At 40.9% G+C, this 14,552-nt stretch overlaps 1 protein-coding gene across 1 annotated transcript in view; it reads left to right on the forward strand.

The window, feature by feature from the left end:
- SPAG17 (sperm associated antigen 17) overlaps positions 1 to 12,403 on the forward strand; it is a 90,097-nt gene extending 77,694 nt beyond the window's left edge. The window contains 10 exon segments of the mRNA XM_058840462.1: positions 1,001 to 1,091; positions 1,542 to 1,595; positions 2,738 to 2,840; positions 3,462 to 3,558; positions 4,432 to 4,530; positions 4,660 to 4,811; positions 5,271 to 5,437; positions 6,317 to 6,377; positions 7,492 to 7,636; positions 9,415 to 12,403. Coding sequence (XP_058696445.1) covers positions 1,001 to 1,091; positions 1,542 to 1,595; positions 2,738 to 2,840; positions 3,462 to 3,558; positions 4,432 to 4,530; positions 4,660 to 4,811; positions 5,271 to 5,437; positions 6,317 to 6,377; positions 7,492 to 7,636; positions 9,415 to 9,551 — 1,106 coding nt within the window. The 3' untranslated portion in view covers positions 9,552 to 12,403.
- The last annotated feature ends 2,149 nt before the right edge of the window (positions 12,404 to 14,552 follow it).

A 14,552-nucleotide genomic window follows, 5' to 3' on the forward strand; every position in this document is an offset into this window, starting at 1 on the left:
CTTGTCAAGAGTGTTTGTACTTGTCAAAAGACCTCATACTGTGCAAAGTAAACAAACTGTTGCAACAAATGCTTGTTGAATGGTTTCTTTTTAAATGGAGCTGAAATTTTAACATGATATTGGTAATGAAGAAGATAGTAGGAAAGAAAAGCTCTTTGAAATAGGTGAAAATAGAAAAAGCTGAAAAATAAAATCATATTTTATGGTGAAAAAGCTGACAAAAAAAACCACATTTCGAAGTTGGAACTTATGTAATTCCCAGAACACTTAGAGATATTGTCATAGTCTAATAGGATCATATCTCACAAATACACACATCTTCTATATTTTGCCACAGAAAATTGTTTTCAGCCAAGGAAATTTCTTTGGACATATGATTTAGCTTCAAGGTATAAAGTAAACAAGACACTTTATAAAATATGCCAGAGGACAGGGCAACTCTTTTATTAAAGCCCCAGAGCTGGTCGCAGTATTAAATGTGGAAAGACTGGCATTTCTCCATTGTACATATTGAACTAGTAGTTCCTTCCATGAGAATGTTGATTATGGCTGCTTCACAGCCTCAATTAAGCACACGCAAGCTTAAGCAAGTTAAATGTAATAAGGGTCTCTGAAAGCCTATGTTATTTTCTTCAGCAGTAGATAGAGACCTCAGAGCACCCCAGCTAGAAAGTGACTGAATGTCAGTAATTTTTCCTATTCACAGGTGTTTGTATCTTGAAAAAACGTAAAAATATGTCAGGAAATACAGGGTGGGAGTGTGCACTTAATCTGCTTCTTGTCCTTTCAATATTTAATTCAATTTCTTATCTGTTAATGTTCTGATCTTGATTTTGGAATGAAGTTCTTTCTGCTTTTTCCCTCACAGTAACAAAGGCTCTGTTAGGTTTTAAAGTGGCAGAAAGATGCATTTAAAATATATCCTCTGATGTTTTTTCTTCATAACACCTGGCACTGCTTAGCAGAGCACTCGTATTCAGTAATACCCTTCACCTTGCAGCCCATGTGAGTGAGCTGTATGAACAGGCAGTGGCTTCTCCTGCTCACACAGAGAAGAAAAGCACTGCACAAAGAGAGGACCAGCAGCAGAGGTAGGACAGAGCAGCGAGGACTGGTGCAAATGTAAATTACACAAAGGGTGAAGCCATGCACACAGGGAAGGCACTGTGCTTTACTGACTGTCTTTAAGGACTGGGACCTAGATCCCTAGATACGTATGGCAGTGTTTTATTATCTTGTCCTGTGATTATTTTGTCCCACTATGCCTCTCTTTCCTTACCTGAAAGATAATTCAAGGTTTTCTGGGAAAGGATTTTGGATGTTTTTTGGATTGAATGATCTAATAAAAATGCAGATATGAGCAATCAATTTTGTGCAAACCATACAAAGTCGAAGTTGGGAGTCACCTGAGATGTTTTCATAACATACGCTCATAAAAAGCATTTTCTTTCCAGGGTTATCTTGTAAATACTTCTGTATTTATAGAAGACTACTAGTTTTCTCATTCCCACTATTCTCTTTTTTTCTTCCGGGTGATTCAGTCCAGAAGGAGTAACAGTAACATCCAAGTGGCAAAGCAAACTAGAACAGAACAGGTAATAATATTAGTTGGATCAAGTTATTTTATGAGCCAGCTTAATCTAATTTTGTAAAGAGTGTTACTGATTTCACCAGGTCTTGGGTGATGGTCCAATGACTTGCCTGCAAATAATGGGTATTTTCTACTCAACAGAAATGCTGACTAAATGGTTTGAGTCTTTTTTTTTTCCCCCACAAAACCTAACAGCATTACTGTTAACTTACACTATGCAAAACAAGGCTGAAGTCAGAAGCCCTGTGTTTCATTTCTGGTTCTGCCACTAGTGTGGAAAATATATTAATATTTCCAAACGCTGATGCTTTAGGTTAAAATTCAGATATTTCACAAATAAAAGCTGATTTTTTCAAATAGAACCCCAGACACATCTCACATGGTGGTGCTTCAAAGCTTCTCTTGGCAAAACTGTCCCAGCTCTCTCAGCCTCTCTCCTCACATGAAAGGTCTTCCAAACCCTTAATCATCTTTGTGGCCCTTTTGTGCACCAGACAGCTCAAGTGGACACAGTGCTCCACATGAGGCTTTCCACATTGCTTCTTAATTACATTCTGACTTGCATGAGATAAAAAACCTCTTAGAGTTTCAGAGTTATATTTTAATATATCATTTCACACTGTTTTGCATCCTATTTTAAAAATTACTTTAAATATATAAATCTCAGCAGCCAGCTGAGAACATCATGCAATTTTGGCTCTAAAACCAGTGATAAAGCTTTCTGTATGATTAGAATGATAAAATAAGGAAATTAGATGAGTTTTGTGTTCAGAATTTTCTCAATGGATCTGGAATACCAATTCTTAGCTTGAACTGTTTGTTGGAAGGTTGGAAAGACACCAGTGGCCGTCCCAGTCATGCTCTATGAGGTTTAGAGAAATGGAGTATGTTCTGAGGAGGAGCTCTTCATAGCAGGCAACTCACTGTCCATGTGCATTCTGATCAGACCAGTTAATTCTTAATCCAACTCAAAGAAAAATGCCAATTACAAGAATGTTACTTCATGTGATGAATGAGGGAAAAAAATGCCACTTGCCTTTACCGAATCCATTCCTTGATGCATAATACTGAAAAACAGGGTGAACTCAGTTATAATGCTTTTTTTCTCTTTCTTTTCCTTACCAACAATGTGAAAAACATCCCTAGGAAAGAACTGGATGAACAGAAGACTACATTTGCAGCAATAAAAAACAAAATATTTGCTCCATATTTTGAATCTGAATTCAGCAAGGACTTTTTCAATGAAAAGGTAATGCAGCTGAAAACTGGATGAGTTTTGTTAGGCCAGATAGTATCTCCCATACTCCCAAAGACAATTTTGGGTTTGTATCTCAGCCTCTATTTATCTCAATAAACCATTATAAAGGACAGCTGTGGCAGAATTAATACTGGGAATTATATGCCCTTGTAAAGGAAATCCCAACTTGAAGATGGTATATGTTGACTGAGTACAAACTCTATAAAATTCCTTACATAAACTCTGGAGTCTGATTCAGAGCAAAGCTTAACCTCAGGTTTTTCTACTTACCCCTCAAACTCCTCTCCCTGCTTATTAGAAAGGGAGTAAGTAAAACTAGCATTCTTAATTTAGAGGTAGTCTTGGGGGCTTTCCTACTGTAATCTCACCTGGTAAATGCTGTAAATGCATAAAGCCTACTCAGAAATGTAAATTGTAATCTGATGTAACTATTTGTATACAATTTTTTATAGTCACCACGTTGGTTCTGCTTATTTGTTTCCTTTGCATTCCTTTTTTTCTATATATTTTCTTTTTTTTTTTTTTTTTTTCAAGGGGAGAAAGGTGTCTGCTGGCTGTTTTTCCTAGGTATTTAGTTGGGAAACCTAAGCCCTCTTTCTTCCTCTTCTCTAGTTTCCTGATTTGGAAGCAATATCTAAGGAACTTCCTCCACTTCAAAAAGAAGAAGGTGTAACTTCCCCTCTGTGGCTGATAAAAGAACCCAGTGGAGGTAATCGACTTTCTGGCATCGGTTTTGTATCTTTTTCAGGAGGAAGAAGCCCTTGCAGACATCACTGAATGTGGAAGAGCCATTTGCTTTGGATGCTAAACTGAAGAATTTGACTATGAGTGGGAAATGGATAGATGAAAAATGCTCAAGAAAAACTTTAACAGAATAAATACTAGCTAGGGGTAGATGAGCCAAGAACCAAGAAGGCCAAATTTAGAAAAAAACTTATGTGACTGTAGGAAAAATATAGGAGATTTCATTCTGAAACTCAGTGGTTAGAGGGAACTAGTGCAAAAGCAATATGGAATAGGAAACATGCAGGCTAAAGATAGACTGGAGGATATAGGAGGAAAGCAGTGACTCCATAATGGGAAGCAGTGAAAGAGGGAATTGTTATCTTTGGCTTGAGCTTTTCAGAACTGAGAGGAATACTTCAGTTCTGTTTAAAAAGCAGCCCTGACAAGTTACTGAAATCATACAGTGAGATTAAAAGTCATACAGCAAAGATTCCTATCAGGAAAACAGTCCTCTGTGGGGCTTTATCAGACCCCCACTAATTCCCATATTTCTCATATTTTCAATCATCATAAAATCTATGCTGGATTGTCTTTTAGTCCTTAATGGCTTTTAGTTCAATTAGCCAGAGAACAAGAAATGACTAATCATACAACAGGCATTTTTGAGATCCCTGTGGCCCAGTAGAGCATAATGCCACATGCAGAATTTTCTCAGCTTCTCATGGTTATGTAGACAGCTTTCCAAGATTGTCTAAATTAAAGTGACAAAGACTGTGATTTTGTTTCACATGTTTATGAAAATGATGGTGATCATAAAAAACACTTGACTCAGTATTCCATTATTTTTTCCCTTTAGCAGCTGAATTTCTTGATACTACAAGTGACTCTTCACTTTCATCTAGCCTTCCACTGCAGGATCCTTCCAAAGAAGACAATGGTTCCAGCAGCACAGCAGGTACACCTGCCTTCCAGAATGTAGTTGGAGCAGCTTGGTATCTTTCTATAACTCTTGACAAAATATTTGCAATACAAATTTAAATCCACCTGTCACTTTTTCATGCTTTTGGAAATCTTTCCCTTCCAGACCTAAGCATGGCAGCAAGAGCACAAGAGACACCCCTTCAATTTAAAGTTCCAAGTCTGGCAGTGGATGTTACAGGACAGACGAGAAAAGAGAAAGTAGTATTACCATCATATCTTCAGGGGAAAAAACCAAACACCATACCAAATAAAAAGGTAAAAATAACATCTTTCTTGTCAGTATTTATATCCTCTGAGTAATCTCTTTTCCATAAAATCTTCACCCTGGAGCAATACTGGAAAGTTTTGAATCTGTTTACTGAAACATGGCTGTTGCAAATTATTTATGTTTACTGACAATTCTAGAAGTACCTTCCCTCTCAACTGCTAGGAAAAACATTCTGCATCAGGCACTTACATGAAACTCCATTTCTAAAAGAGCAAAGCTTCCCCCTTTTTCCCTGTGACACCTCGATGGCTTAATACACCTGAAAACTCAAACCAGTATAAATTTTCAGACAGTATTCAAAGTGCTGCTTCAGTTTTTACTCAGATTAGGATGTCTTTTTGTAATTTTTCAGGGTGAGTGGACAGAGGTCAAATATAGTTTAAGTAATTCTCCACCTGATTTAATGGCCACCAACTTTCTCTTTGCATCATATTTTGTTTGTATAGATAGAAGATCCTGCCTCAGGAAAGGTCAACATATCTTCTCTTGCAACAAGATGGGATCTTACCAGCTTCCATCTCATCCCACCCAGGGTGACATTTGGAGTGCTAAAGGAAGGCTGCACTTACACAACCACTGTCATCATGAAGAATGTTGGTGTGAACTTCTCGAGGTTAGTCTGAATTCTTAGTACTCTGTTTTTTATTTCTCCAAATAGATCCTGACAAAAATCAAGTACAGTTTCTCTGGAGCCACCACACTCCAGAGAAAACGCAGGAATTCTGACAGCCACTTTATAGGTCTGCCAGAGCTTTCTGTAAAGTGAAGCCATATCCTAGGAATTCCTCTTCTACTACCTTTCCTTTAACAGCTTCTGGTGCAAGGGCATGCTGGTAAACTGTTCTTCGGGGGGGAATGAAATCCACAGGATCAGTTCCAGAGCAATGCAAAAGTAAAGGTCATATCTTATCTAATGATCTTTAAAAACCTGAACAGTAGGAAGTTGCATTCACAAAAGGACTGTCATCTCAGATGTGAAACAATCAGTAAGAAATGAGGACGCAAAACTTCTGCTTTAGTGGGTACCATTTAATTAAAGATTATTTGCACGAAATTCATGCCATTATCATGTCTTCTGGAGTAGAATCACATCAAAGAACATTAAATAAAGACTGTTATGGACTTTTGGGTCTGCAACACGCAGGTGTTTGCCAAGAAGCTGTTTTGTACTTCAGCTTCCTTTGAATATGAATGTTTAAGATGGTTCTCTTTCACATTGTTGGAAGGACCAGGCAGTGTTAACAAGCTCTTTGAAGGCTTACTCTGACCCATTCATCTGCTCCTTTGGGTTTTCTTTGTTAGAAACCTGAGCCTTCATGAGAAACCCAGGAATACTGCTGTAGTCCAACTTGTACATTATGATGGAAAGGATGAGCTAAAAAGTCTGCTGTCATTTAAAACAGCAGAGAAAGAGCAGGCAGCCTGCTTCCTCAAAGCGATTTCTCCTGCCTAAACAGTTTCTGGCAAACTGATTCCCTTCTCTTTCTGACAGGTTTCGGGTGAAGCAGCCACCTCCGCACACAGGACTGACAGTGATGTACACACCAGGACCTGTAGGTTACACAGGACAGCTTTGGAGCTTTTTTCTGACTCAGTTTCCCCTCAGGCTAGCTAGGGCACCTTTCTGGGACAGCAGCTGTCTGGGAATAGAGCTTCCAGGGTACACCGTTTTGTTTAAAGTTATTTGAAGTGATGCTGTCTTCCACACGCCCTCTGCCACCTTCACCTGCAGCACCCTATGTACTCGAGTCTCAGCCTGTGCCAGAATGGAGAGGGATAAAAATGTTCAGTGGAAAGCAGCAGGTCATGCAGTGAGTTTATAGAGAGCTTTTTCAAAGCAAACAGGGATTACTTTACCACTGCCTCTGAGTTTTCCCTTCTGCTTAAGGTGTTTGTTATATCTGTTCTGTCTTATGCAAAGACTTAACTTCCTGTCCTGATACCTTCAGAATTTGAAACTAGTAAACTATTGCCTCAATCCTTTCTTCTCCTGCTTCCAGCTGTTCTCCACCTTTTTTATCTAGCAAAGCACCATAGCACATTAAATTATCCCACTAAGTAGGAAGATTTCATGCTTTCTGCTTTTGTTGTCTCTCTTTTCACCTGCATGTTATCTCTGAATAAATAAATAATGGTGGCCACTGTCCCCACAGCATCCATGTAACACCAGGCAATATCTTGCCAATTCATGGAATCAAGAAGCAATGACTTGTGCAGAGAGGCAGTACCAGAATGCAAGTCAAACCTCCTAGTCCAGAGCCTTAGCCACAACTCAGTACTTTAAATTATAGAATAGTGTAGGTTGGAAGGGATCTTTAAAGGCCCCAGTTGAGAGAGGATGGTGGAGGGACAGTGTCAAAGGCCTTACAGAAATATATCTAGATGTCTGGAATAATTTCCACCGTCTTCTTTTCTCCTCACATCTGCCCCTTTTGTACCCCCCTACCTTTATGTTCTTTTCAGAACAGAATAGAATATATTTCATTTGGAAGGGACCTACAGTGACCCTCTAGTCCAACTGCCTGACCACTTCAGGGCTAGCCAAAAGTTAAAGCATAATATTAAGGACACTGTCCAAATGCCTTTAACATGAGAGGATTGGGGGGACTGCTGGAAGGGACCGTGTATGAAACTTGCACCTTACCTGAGTCATTCTGTCTCTCCTAGGTGGCAGCAGGCTTGCAGGTTGAACTGGAGATAGAGATTTTTGCCATGCTAATTGGAGGGAAAGACACTGGTGGCCTTGAAGAAGTTTCCCATGATATTGAAATATTAACAGAAACTGAAACTCTTCTCCTGCCTGTGAAAGCAAATATCCTTTGTTGTCTTATTTCTCACACACATCTCATAGCATCAGCATAGATGATCAGGGATCATCTTCCTGTTGGAAGCCTCAGGCATTGTTTCCAGTGCAGGCCATTGCAGTAGCAAGCTTTAATGTCCTCTTCAGAAATACGTAAATGGGTGTTTTCAAAGCACAACAAATGAAAAATTTGAGTTTCTGATGCCAAACACATTTTACATCAGAATAATGTGTTTTGAAAAGTGGAGAAGGGAAGAATGGCAACTCAGAAAGATGCTGCTTTTAAAAAATAAATGAAAATAATACAAACTCTTTCCCACCACCCCTCATGAAAATACTTCATTACATTTTTGAATCTGTGGTATCATCTGGTGGCACAACCTCATGAGCAACAAAATGATGTACCATCCTGATACTAAACAGGCAAATGGGACAATCCCTGCAGCAGCAAAGATGCAAGCACAGAAGCTCATTAATGCTGTCAGAAATGAGCCTGTGTGGGTTCAGTGGGCTTCTCAGTTGTTTACTGACGGCAGTACAGTAAAAGAAAAGAGCCAAGTCAATAGCTATTATTTCTATTTCCCTTGTGTTCCAGGTGAAGTTCTGTTTGACATTATCAAATTTACATTTAGAAGTCTGGGAGAAGGGGTCCCCTGGAAACCTAGAAAAGAAATAGCAAGGCAAGTGTCTTAGTTTAGGGCAAATTAGGGAGGAAAACTCTGAATGGGGATTTCCCCAGGGAAATGCCCCTCCCCACCAACCGGTTCGAGAAAGGGAAAAAATTTCTTTGGAGAGAAGTGGAAAAAGCTGTTTATTTAACAGAAAATTGAATAATATTAAATAATAAAACTTCTTGCTGTTCGATGGGATGGCAAATCTAGGAAGAAAAGTCTTTTTTATGTGGTGTAGCTCGGCTCGCTCAGTTTCTTATCAGTCCCTCCAGCACTGGAAAGTGCCGAGGCCCAGGCCCCGGTGGGCCACAGGCGTGAGCTCCCGGGGTTTGGCTGGGTGTTCAGTCCAGAGCAGGCTTGCACAGATCCAAGAAAAAGGAAAAAAACAAAGGTCCGGGGAATTCTTCTGCCTCAGCTAGCTAAAACTAACTAAAAACCAGGGAGAAGCTCTGTCCCGCTGTCTGTCTGTGCTGCAGACAACACAGTCCAGGAGCGAGATGTGTGGGAGTTATATTTTCTTTAACACAAACTGCGGCTTCTTTTTCCCCTACTTTTGCTCTCAGAGCCAGTCTTAAAGGTACAGAACTTAATATATAACATAAACCAGACGATTGGGGATACCAGTATCATAAAGTCACCCTAGGACAGCAAGCTACATCCAAACACGCCAGAAACTTCATTCACAGTAAGGACCACCCTTAGCAAAGAAAGGAGAACGTCAGGATACTCTGAGCCTGACCACAGTAAATGCTAACAGCAACTCTTCTGAGGCTTTATATGCTCTGGATGTGATATTGAAACTCCCCAAATTTGCTTTACATTGACCCAAAGAAATCTTTCATGCCTATAATTGCAGAGCTGAGTTAGGACTAGCACCATAGCAGTAAAACCAGTTGCTGTTCTGTTCCCAATCACCCAGACACAGTTGCAGACCAGCCTCCAAAATATTTGCCTTTCCCCCATTTTTTACCTGGTCCTTTAATCTTTGAGCTGAGGGCACTAGTCCAGATTCAAGATGTTTCACAGCCTTACTTCTAGAATTCATTCTTACCTCCACACATTATTTTACTTAAATAAATGTACCAAAATGGTTAGGTCCTTAACATGGTATTCCACCTGTGTTATCCAGTGACATTTATGAGTGCCGCCCAAAAGGATACCCCCAGGGAGGGATGGCAGCAGCAGTCCAGGCAGTTCCTGCAAGCCCCAAGCCACGCTTACGGATTACACTCCCACGAAAGCCTTGTACTTAGTGTAAGTACTGGATGCAGTGACACTGGCAGTAAATTAAAGTACAGTTGTTTTACCTACTCTTCCCTTCATCAGCAGCGTCCTGAACAAAGCTCATGCAAATGATGCACCTATCACACAGACTCGGTAACTGTGACAAGGGAAATGAAACACTGGATGACACTAACCAAAGCACTCACTGTAAGGGAACTGCAGGTTATTACAACTGCTCAGCTCAGTGGAGGCACTGACAGCAGAGACTCCTCAGTCCTGTCCCAAATCCTTCACTTATAGTCTCCACGTTAAACAAGTCCTTGAGCCTCCTGGCAGCTGGATTTACTACAGTTAGGCCCTAATAAATCAGCCTCTCTTTAGCACTTTTCACTTTCTAAAACCAAGTCTTACTGGTGACCTATTGACACTGACAGCAAGTATAATAAGGGACAGACAGGGCAGCCTTAATGTGACAAGTTCCAATATACACAACCCTCTGCACAGTTTCATACAGTGCTTTTCTGTAGCCTTACAGAATCAGTCTATATGAAGAATCACAGAATATCCTGAGTTAGAAGGGACCCACAAGGATCACATCCAACTCCTGGCCCTGCACAGGATATTCCAAGAGTCACACCATGTGCCTGAGAGCATTGTCCAAATACTTCCTGAACTCTGTCAGGCTTGGTGCTCGGACTACTTCCATGGGGAGCCTGTTCCAGTGCCCAACCACCCTCTGGGTGAAGAACCTTTTCCTGATATCCTACCTAACTCTTCCCTGACACAGCTTCAGGCCATTCCTTTGGGTCCGTCACTGGTCAGCAGCCTGCCCCTCCTCTTCCCCTCATGAAGACGCTGAAGACTGCAGTGAGGTCTCCTCCCAGTTTCCTCCAGGCTGAACAGACCAAGTGACCTCAGCCACTCCTCACAAGGCTTCCCCTCAAGACTCTTCACCATCCTTCTAGCCCTCATTTGGATGCTTTCTAAGAGTGCCTTAGAATGGTAAAGTCTTCCCTGACAACATGAAAGGCTTACTGGGAATTTCTCACAAACCACCAGTCAACATGTTTAACATTAGGCTGGTGTTCACCTCACCCCCATGAGCTCAGGCACTCTACAATGCAATTGATGGTGACAGTTCATAAACAGGAACCCCATGGATGTCTCTCCTCAGCTGAATAGTCCCCATTTGCTTCATATGTGTAACACTGACATCTTCTTCTTTCAGCTTAAACATTTGTAAGCCTACCATGTTATCTAACCAGTCAGCAAAGAAATTCCAGCTGTATCTCATTTCCTCTCCTCTGGAGAAAAAAAAAAAACAGTGACCACATCAGTCAGTTCTCAAAAACTTCAGACATGTACCTCTGACTGCTGCATCTGCTCTAGGACTGCCCAGTATACATCAAGTATAGATTTTTTTTTCCTGTTTAAAGTATCTTTTTTTCCTTTTCCAGTGTGGAATTTTACCCCCAGAGTAACACACCAAAAAACAACCAGTTTGATGCCTTCCACCTTAGGGATTTACAGCCTGGAACTCATAATGAAGGCAGTTTTGACAAACTTCTCTCACTTTATGTTGAAACAGAAGAGAAATACTCACCCAGTCAGTTCACATTTGAGTGACACACCCCCAGTCCCAAAAGAAATTCTAATCAGGGTCATCTTCAACGACATGCACAAAGGGAAAGAAATTAACTACACAGTATTCTCCTCCCTCATGTCTAATCCAGCTAATCATAGCTGCTGTCACCACAGCAAACCCTCCCTTCTCTTCTGATAGTGTCCTTTTGTGAACTGATTGATAATTCCTATTGAAGCTGGCTGCAGCTATCCCATGCTACCCAAACAACTGCACCTAATGCCTCTTCGAACATTTCTCCGCTCAAAGTCTCCTGGACTCAAAACCATATCCCTGTCAGGCATGTCAAGGAACTCTGGATTGGTTGGTTTAGTCTCACAAAACATGGAACACCGACACTCCTAGGTTAAATCCTGCAATTATTTAAATAGTCTTGTTCAGTGATCCAGAACAGAACCAGTCAAGTCACTGCAGAGGCAGCATGAGAACTTTCTATCACCTTTCCCAGGCAGTTATCACCAGAGCCAGTGATTCTCCCTACTGAGACCTAGAAACTTCCCTGCAATATTAAACTTGATCACAAATTTGCCACACCTCCTAGCAGAGACCAACAAGCAAAAATCACTGATCAAGCATCACCTGACCAAACCCAGCCTTATCTCATATTTCCTTAGTTATTTCAGATGAATATTTAAAACATTTCAAAAAGATTCTCTTAACATATTCAGAATTAAATATCTCATAGGAAGCTGCCCATGAAAGTCTTCAGTATTCCTAAGCAGACAGTCCATCCTGAATGTGTGGTTATGATTTTTTATGCCATTCAATTTGTACAATAAAAGCAAACCCCTAATCTACTTGAAGCGTGTGTAAAAACTCTGTGTCATGTTGTTATTCCCTTCCAACAGCAAAAGGCCAAATCTGAAGCCAGCCTGTAGCAATCACAGTGCTCACACAATAATTGCAAAGAATCTGGACATAATTATTGGGATTTGGTTCAACAACTTTACAAAGGTGGAGATGGGATTTCTTCTTGTTTTTTCTTCTTTCCATTCATGTTAATTTTCTGTCCTCTTCCACTACAGGTTAGAAGCCTAGAAGATCAACATGAAGATCAGCAACACTGAAATACCTAGATTTTAGTCCAACCTTATGGAAACATCCAATGTAATCTTTTCATTTATTTCATCAGATTAAATGAGAATAAATATTTTGCCTTTTCCCTGTTAATGGGAAAGGTGGTCCAAAAGTTGCACAATCTCCTGACATGGCTGTCTGAAATGCAAACAGTGGAAAGATCACTGTATTTCAACCATGGTTCCCACTAAATTTGTTTTTAAAAGGGATTAGATTTCTAATAACCTGTGCTGAGGCACCTGAAATATTTTTCAAGTACTGGGAATGCACCAGGTTTCAACACAGTCAACTATGATTCTGCTCTGATCTTCTAATTCCTAAGTTTCTGTTTGCTTTCACAATCACAGGATTAACTTTCTGTGTGCTCACCCACCTTAATAAAGCTGCAAATACCAGATGGGGGTTGAGTACACGAAGTTACATTTGACCAGAGAGGGATTCTTACACCCTCTTGTTCAGAGTCACACATGAGCACCTTCAAATGTTCATCTGCTCATCCCTCTTCATACTGGAAGACTGAGTTACTTAGAGGTGGTCTTTCCCCCTTGTTCCCATCTACACAGCAATGACTAAGAGAAATCTCACAGACTCCTTTTGAGCCACCATATTTGTGTGTCCAAGTGCAGCTCTACTCCCAGTTCATGAACATTTCTCACAAGGTCCTCTCTTGTGCTTCATCCTTTTTCCACCATGTGACATGCTGAGAAAGATGGGGAATTCTCCTTGATACATGCACATGACTTGTTCTCTCAACAAGTCTCTCAACTTCAGAGTGACTGAGAATCCCATGATTGGGCGTTAATAGCAGCTTTCACCAGTGGGAAACGTGAATACCAGTTCTGAACCTTCACATCCACACTGTTAGGTGAGGTACATATCCTAACAATACAGATTTAAGCTTGCCCTGTACTTGGAAGTGCTTTGCTGCTCAGGTTTGTAAATCCAGGGAATTTCATCCAAGAAGAGGCAAATTGATGTCCCAAGGACATTAAAATTCCTATCAGAGGACTGCAGGCACAGGACAGAGCCCTTCCACTTAAAGCGTATGCTGGGCTCTGTCAGTAGCCACCCAAGTCCTGCATTAGTACAGACCCACCACAAGTGATACAAATCTGAGAACCACAGGGAAACTTCGAGGACAGACTGTGGCAGCAGCTACGGAGAGAGAACAACAACTCTCCGACACCTAAAAGACCTTTTCTCCAAGGATTCTTCCCTAATAGCAGTGACAGCAGAGAAAAAGGTGAAGGAATTCCACCTCTTCCAACTTAGATCAGAGGACACCCATCATCATTATAAGACGACTCTGCATCCCAAGCTACTTTTCTGTATCACCATTTACATCCTTCTCATCAGGCCCCGAGTTCATGTGCCCGTGACTGAGTTTTTCTTCCAGGCCTCCCAGGGGATCATCAAACAGCAGCTCATTGCACAGCATCCACAACATCTATCTCCCTGTCATTAAGGTAAACAGAGGCACAGTCAGCCTTTCTCTTTTGGTATCTGGTTTTGGCATCTCTCTTCTCAGTCACCTCAGCACCTCTCTTCTCAGTCACCTCAGCTGACAGTGCACTGTGGTGTCACAAGCCACCTCTCCATCTCTAACACTTGTTTTTCCAGCAGGCTGGCCCATTTCAGCAGCAGATAACATGGATAACAGATATCAACTGATTTTACCAACAAAATGGATCATCCTACAGTGCCTGCTCTTCCTCCTAGTAATCCCTCTTATGACAGTCTATTTTGGGAGTAGTGAAGGAAAATAACAGAATAAAATTAAATAGAACAGTGTAAGTCAGGATAGAGACATGTTTGACTACAGCTGTTTGATCACAAGTTTCATCTATATCTGGACAAATATAAAATTATAGGGGCACCCAGAAACAACTGGCAGAGCTGTATGAAAACTCTCGTTTCTATAGAGTCTGAGACCCACCTGGAAATGGAGCAATGTACTCCTGTGAATTACCCAGACTCTGAAGAAGCAAATGAACAATCACCCCCTGACAAAGTTACTTACCAACAACAGAGGTATGGTTGTTACACTTGAAGTGCTGCCTAGAGAATAACCAACTGAACTGTTGGCCTTCTGCATAACTGCTACTAATAGAGAAACTAGGTCAAAGACAGCAGTCAGCCACAACTAGGATGCAAGTAAAAATCCACATGAAACTCAAGTTAGAAGTTCAGCTTTGAGTACCTAAGTCGGACACGTGAACCCAACAGTCAGCAAGTATCCGAAAGCAGCCCCCACCACATCCCCAAACCAGTGACTACTGGTAAAAAACACAGCACATGCTAGAAATTAATA

This window comes from Poecile atricapillus, chromosome 1 (genome assembly GCF_030490865.1).
Source record: "Poecile atricapillus isolate bPoeAtr1 chromosome 1, bPoeAtr1.hap1, whole genome shotgun sequence".
NCBI classification, from domain to species: Eukaryota; Metazoa; Chordata; class Aves; order Passeriformes; family Paridae; genus Poecile; species Poecile atricapillus.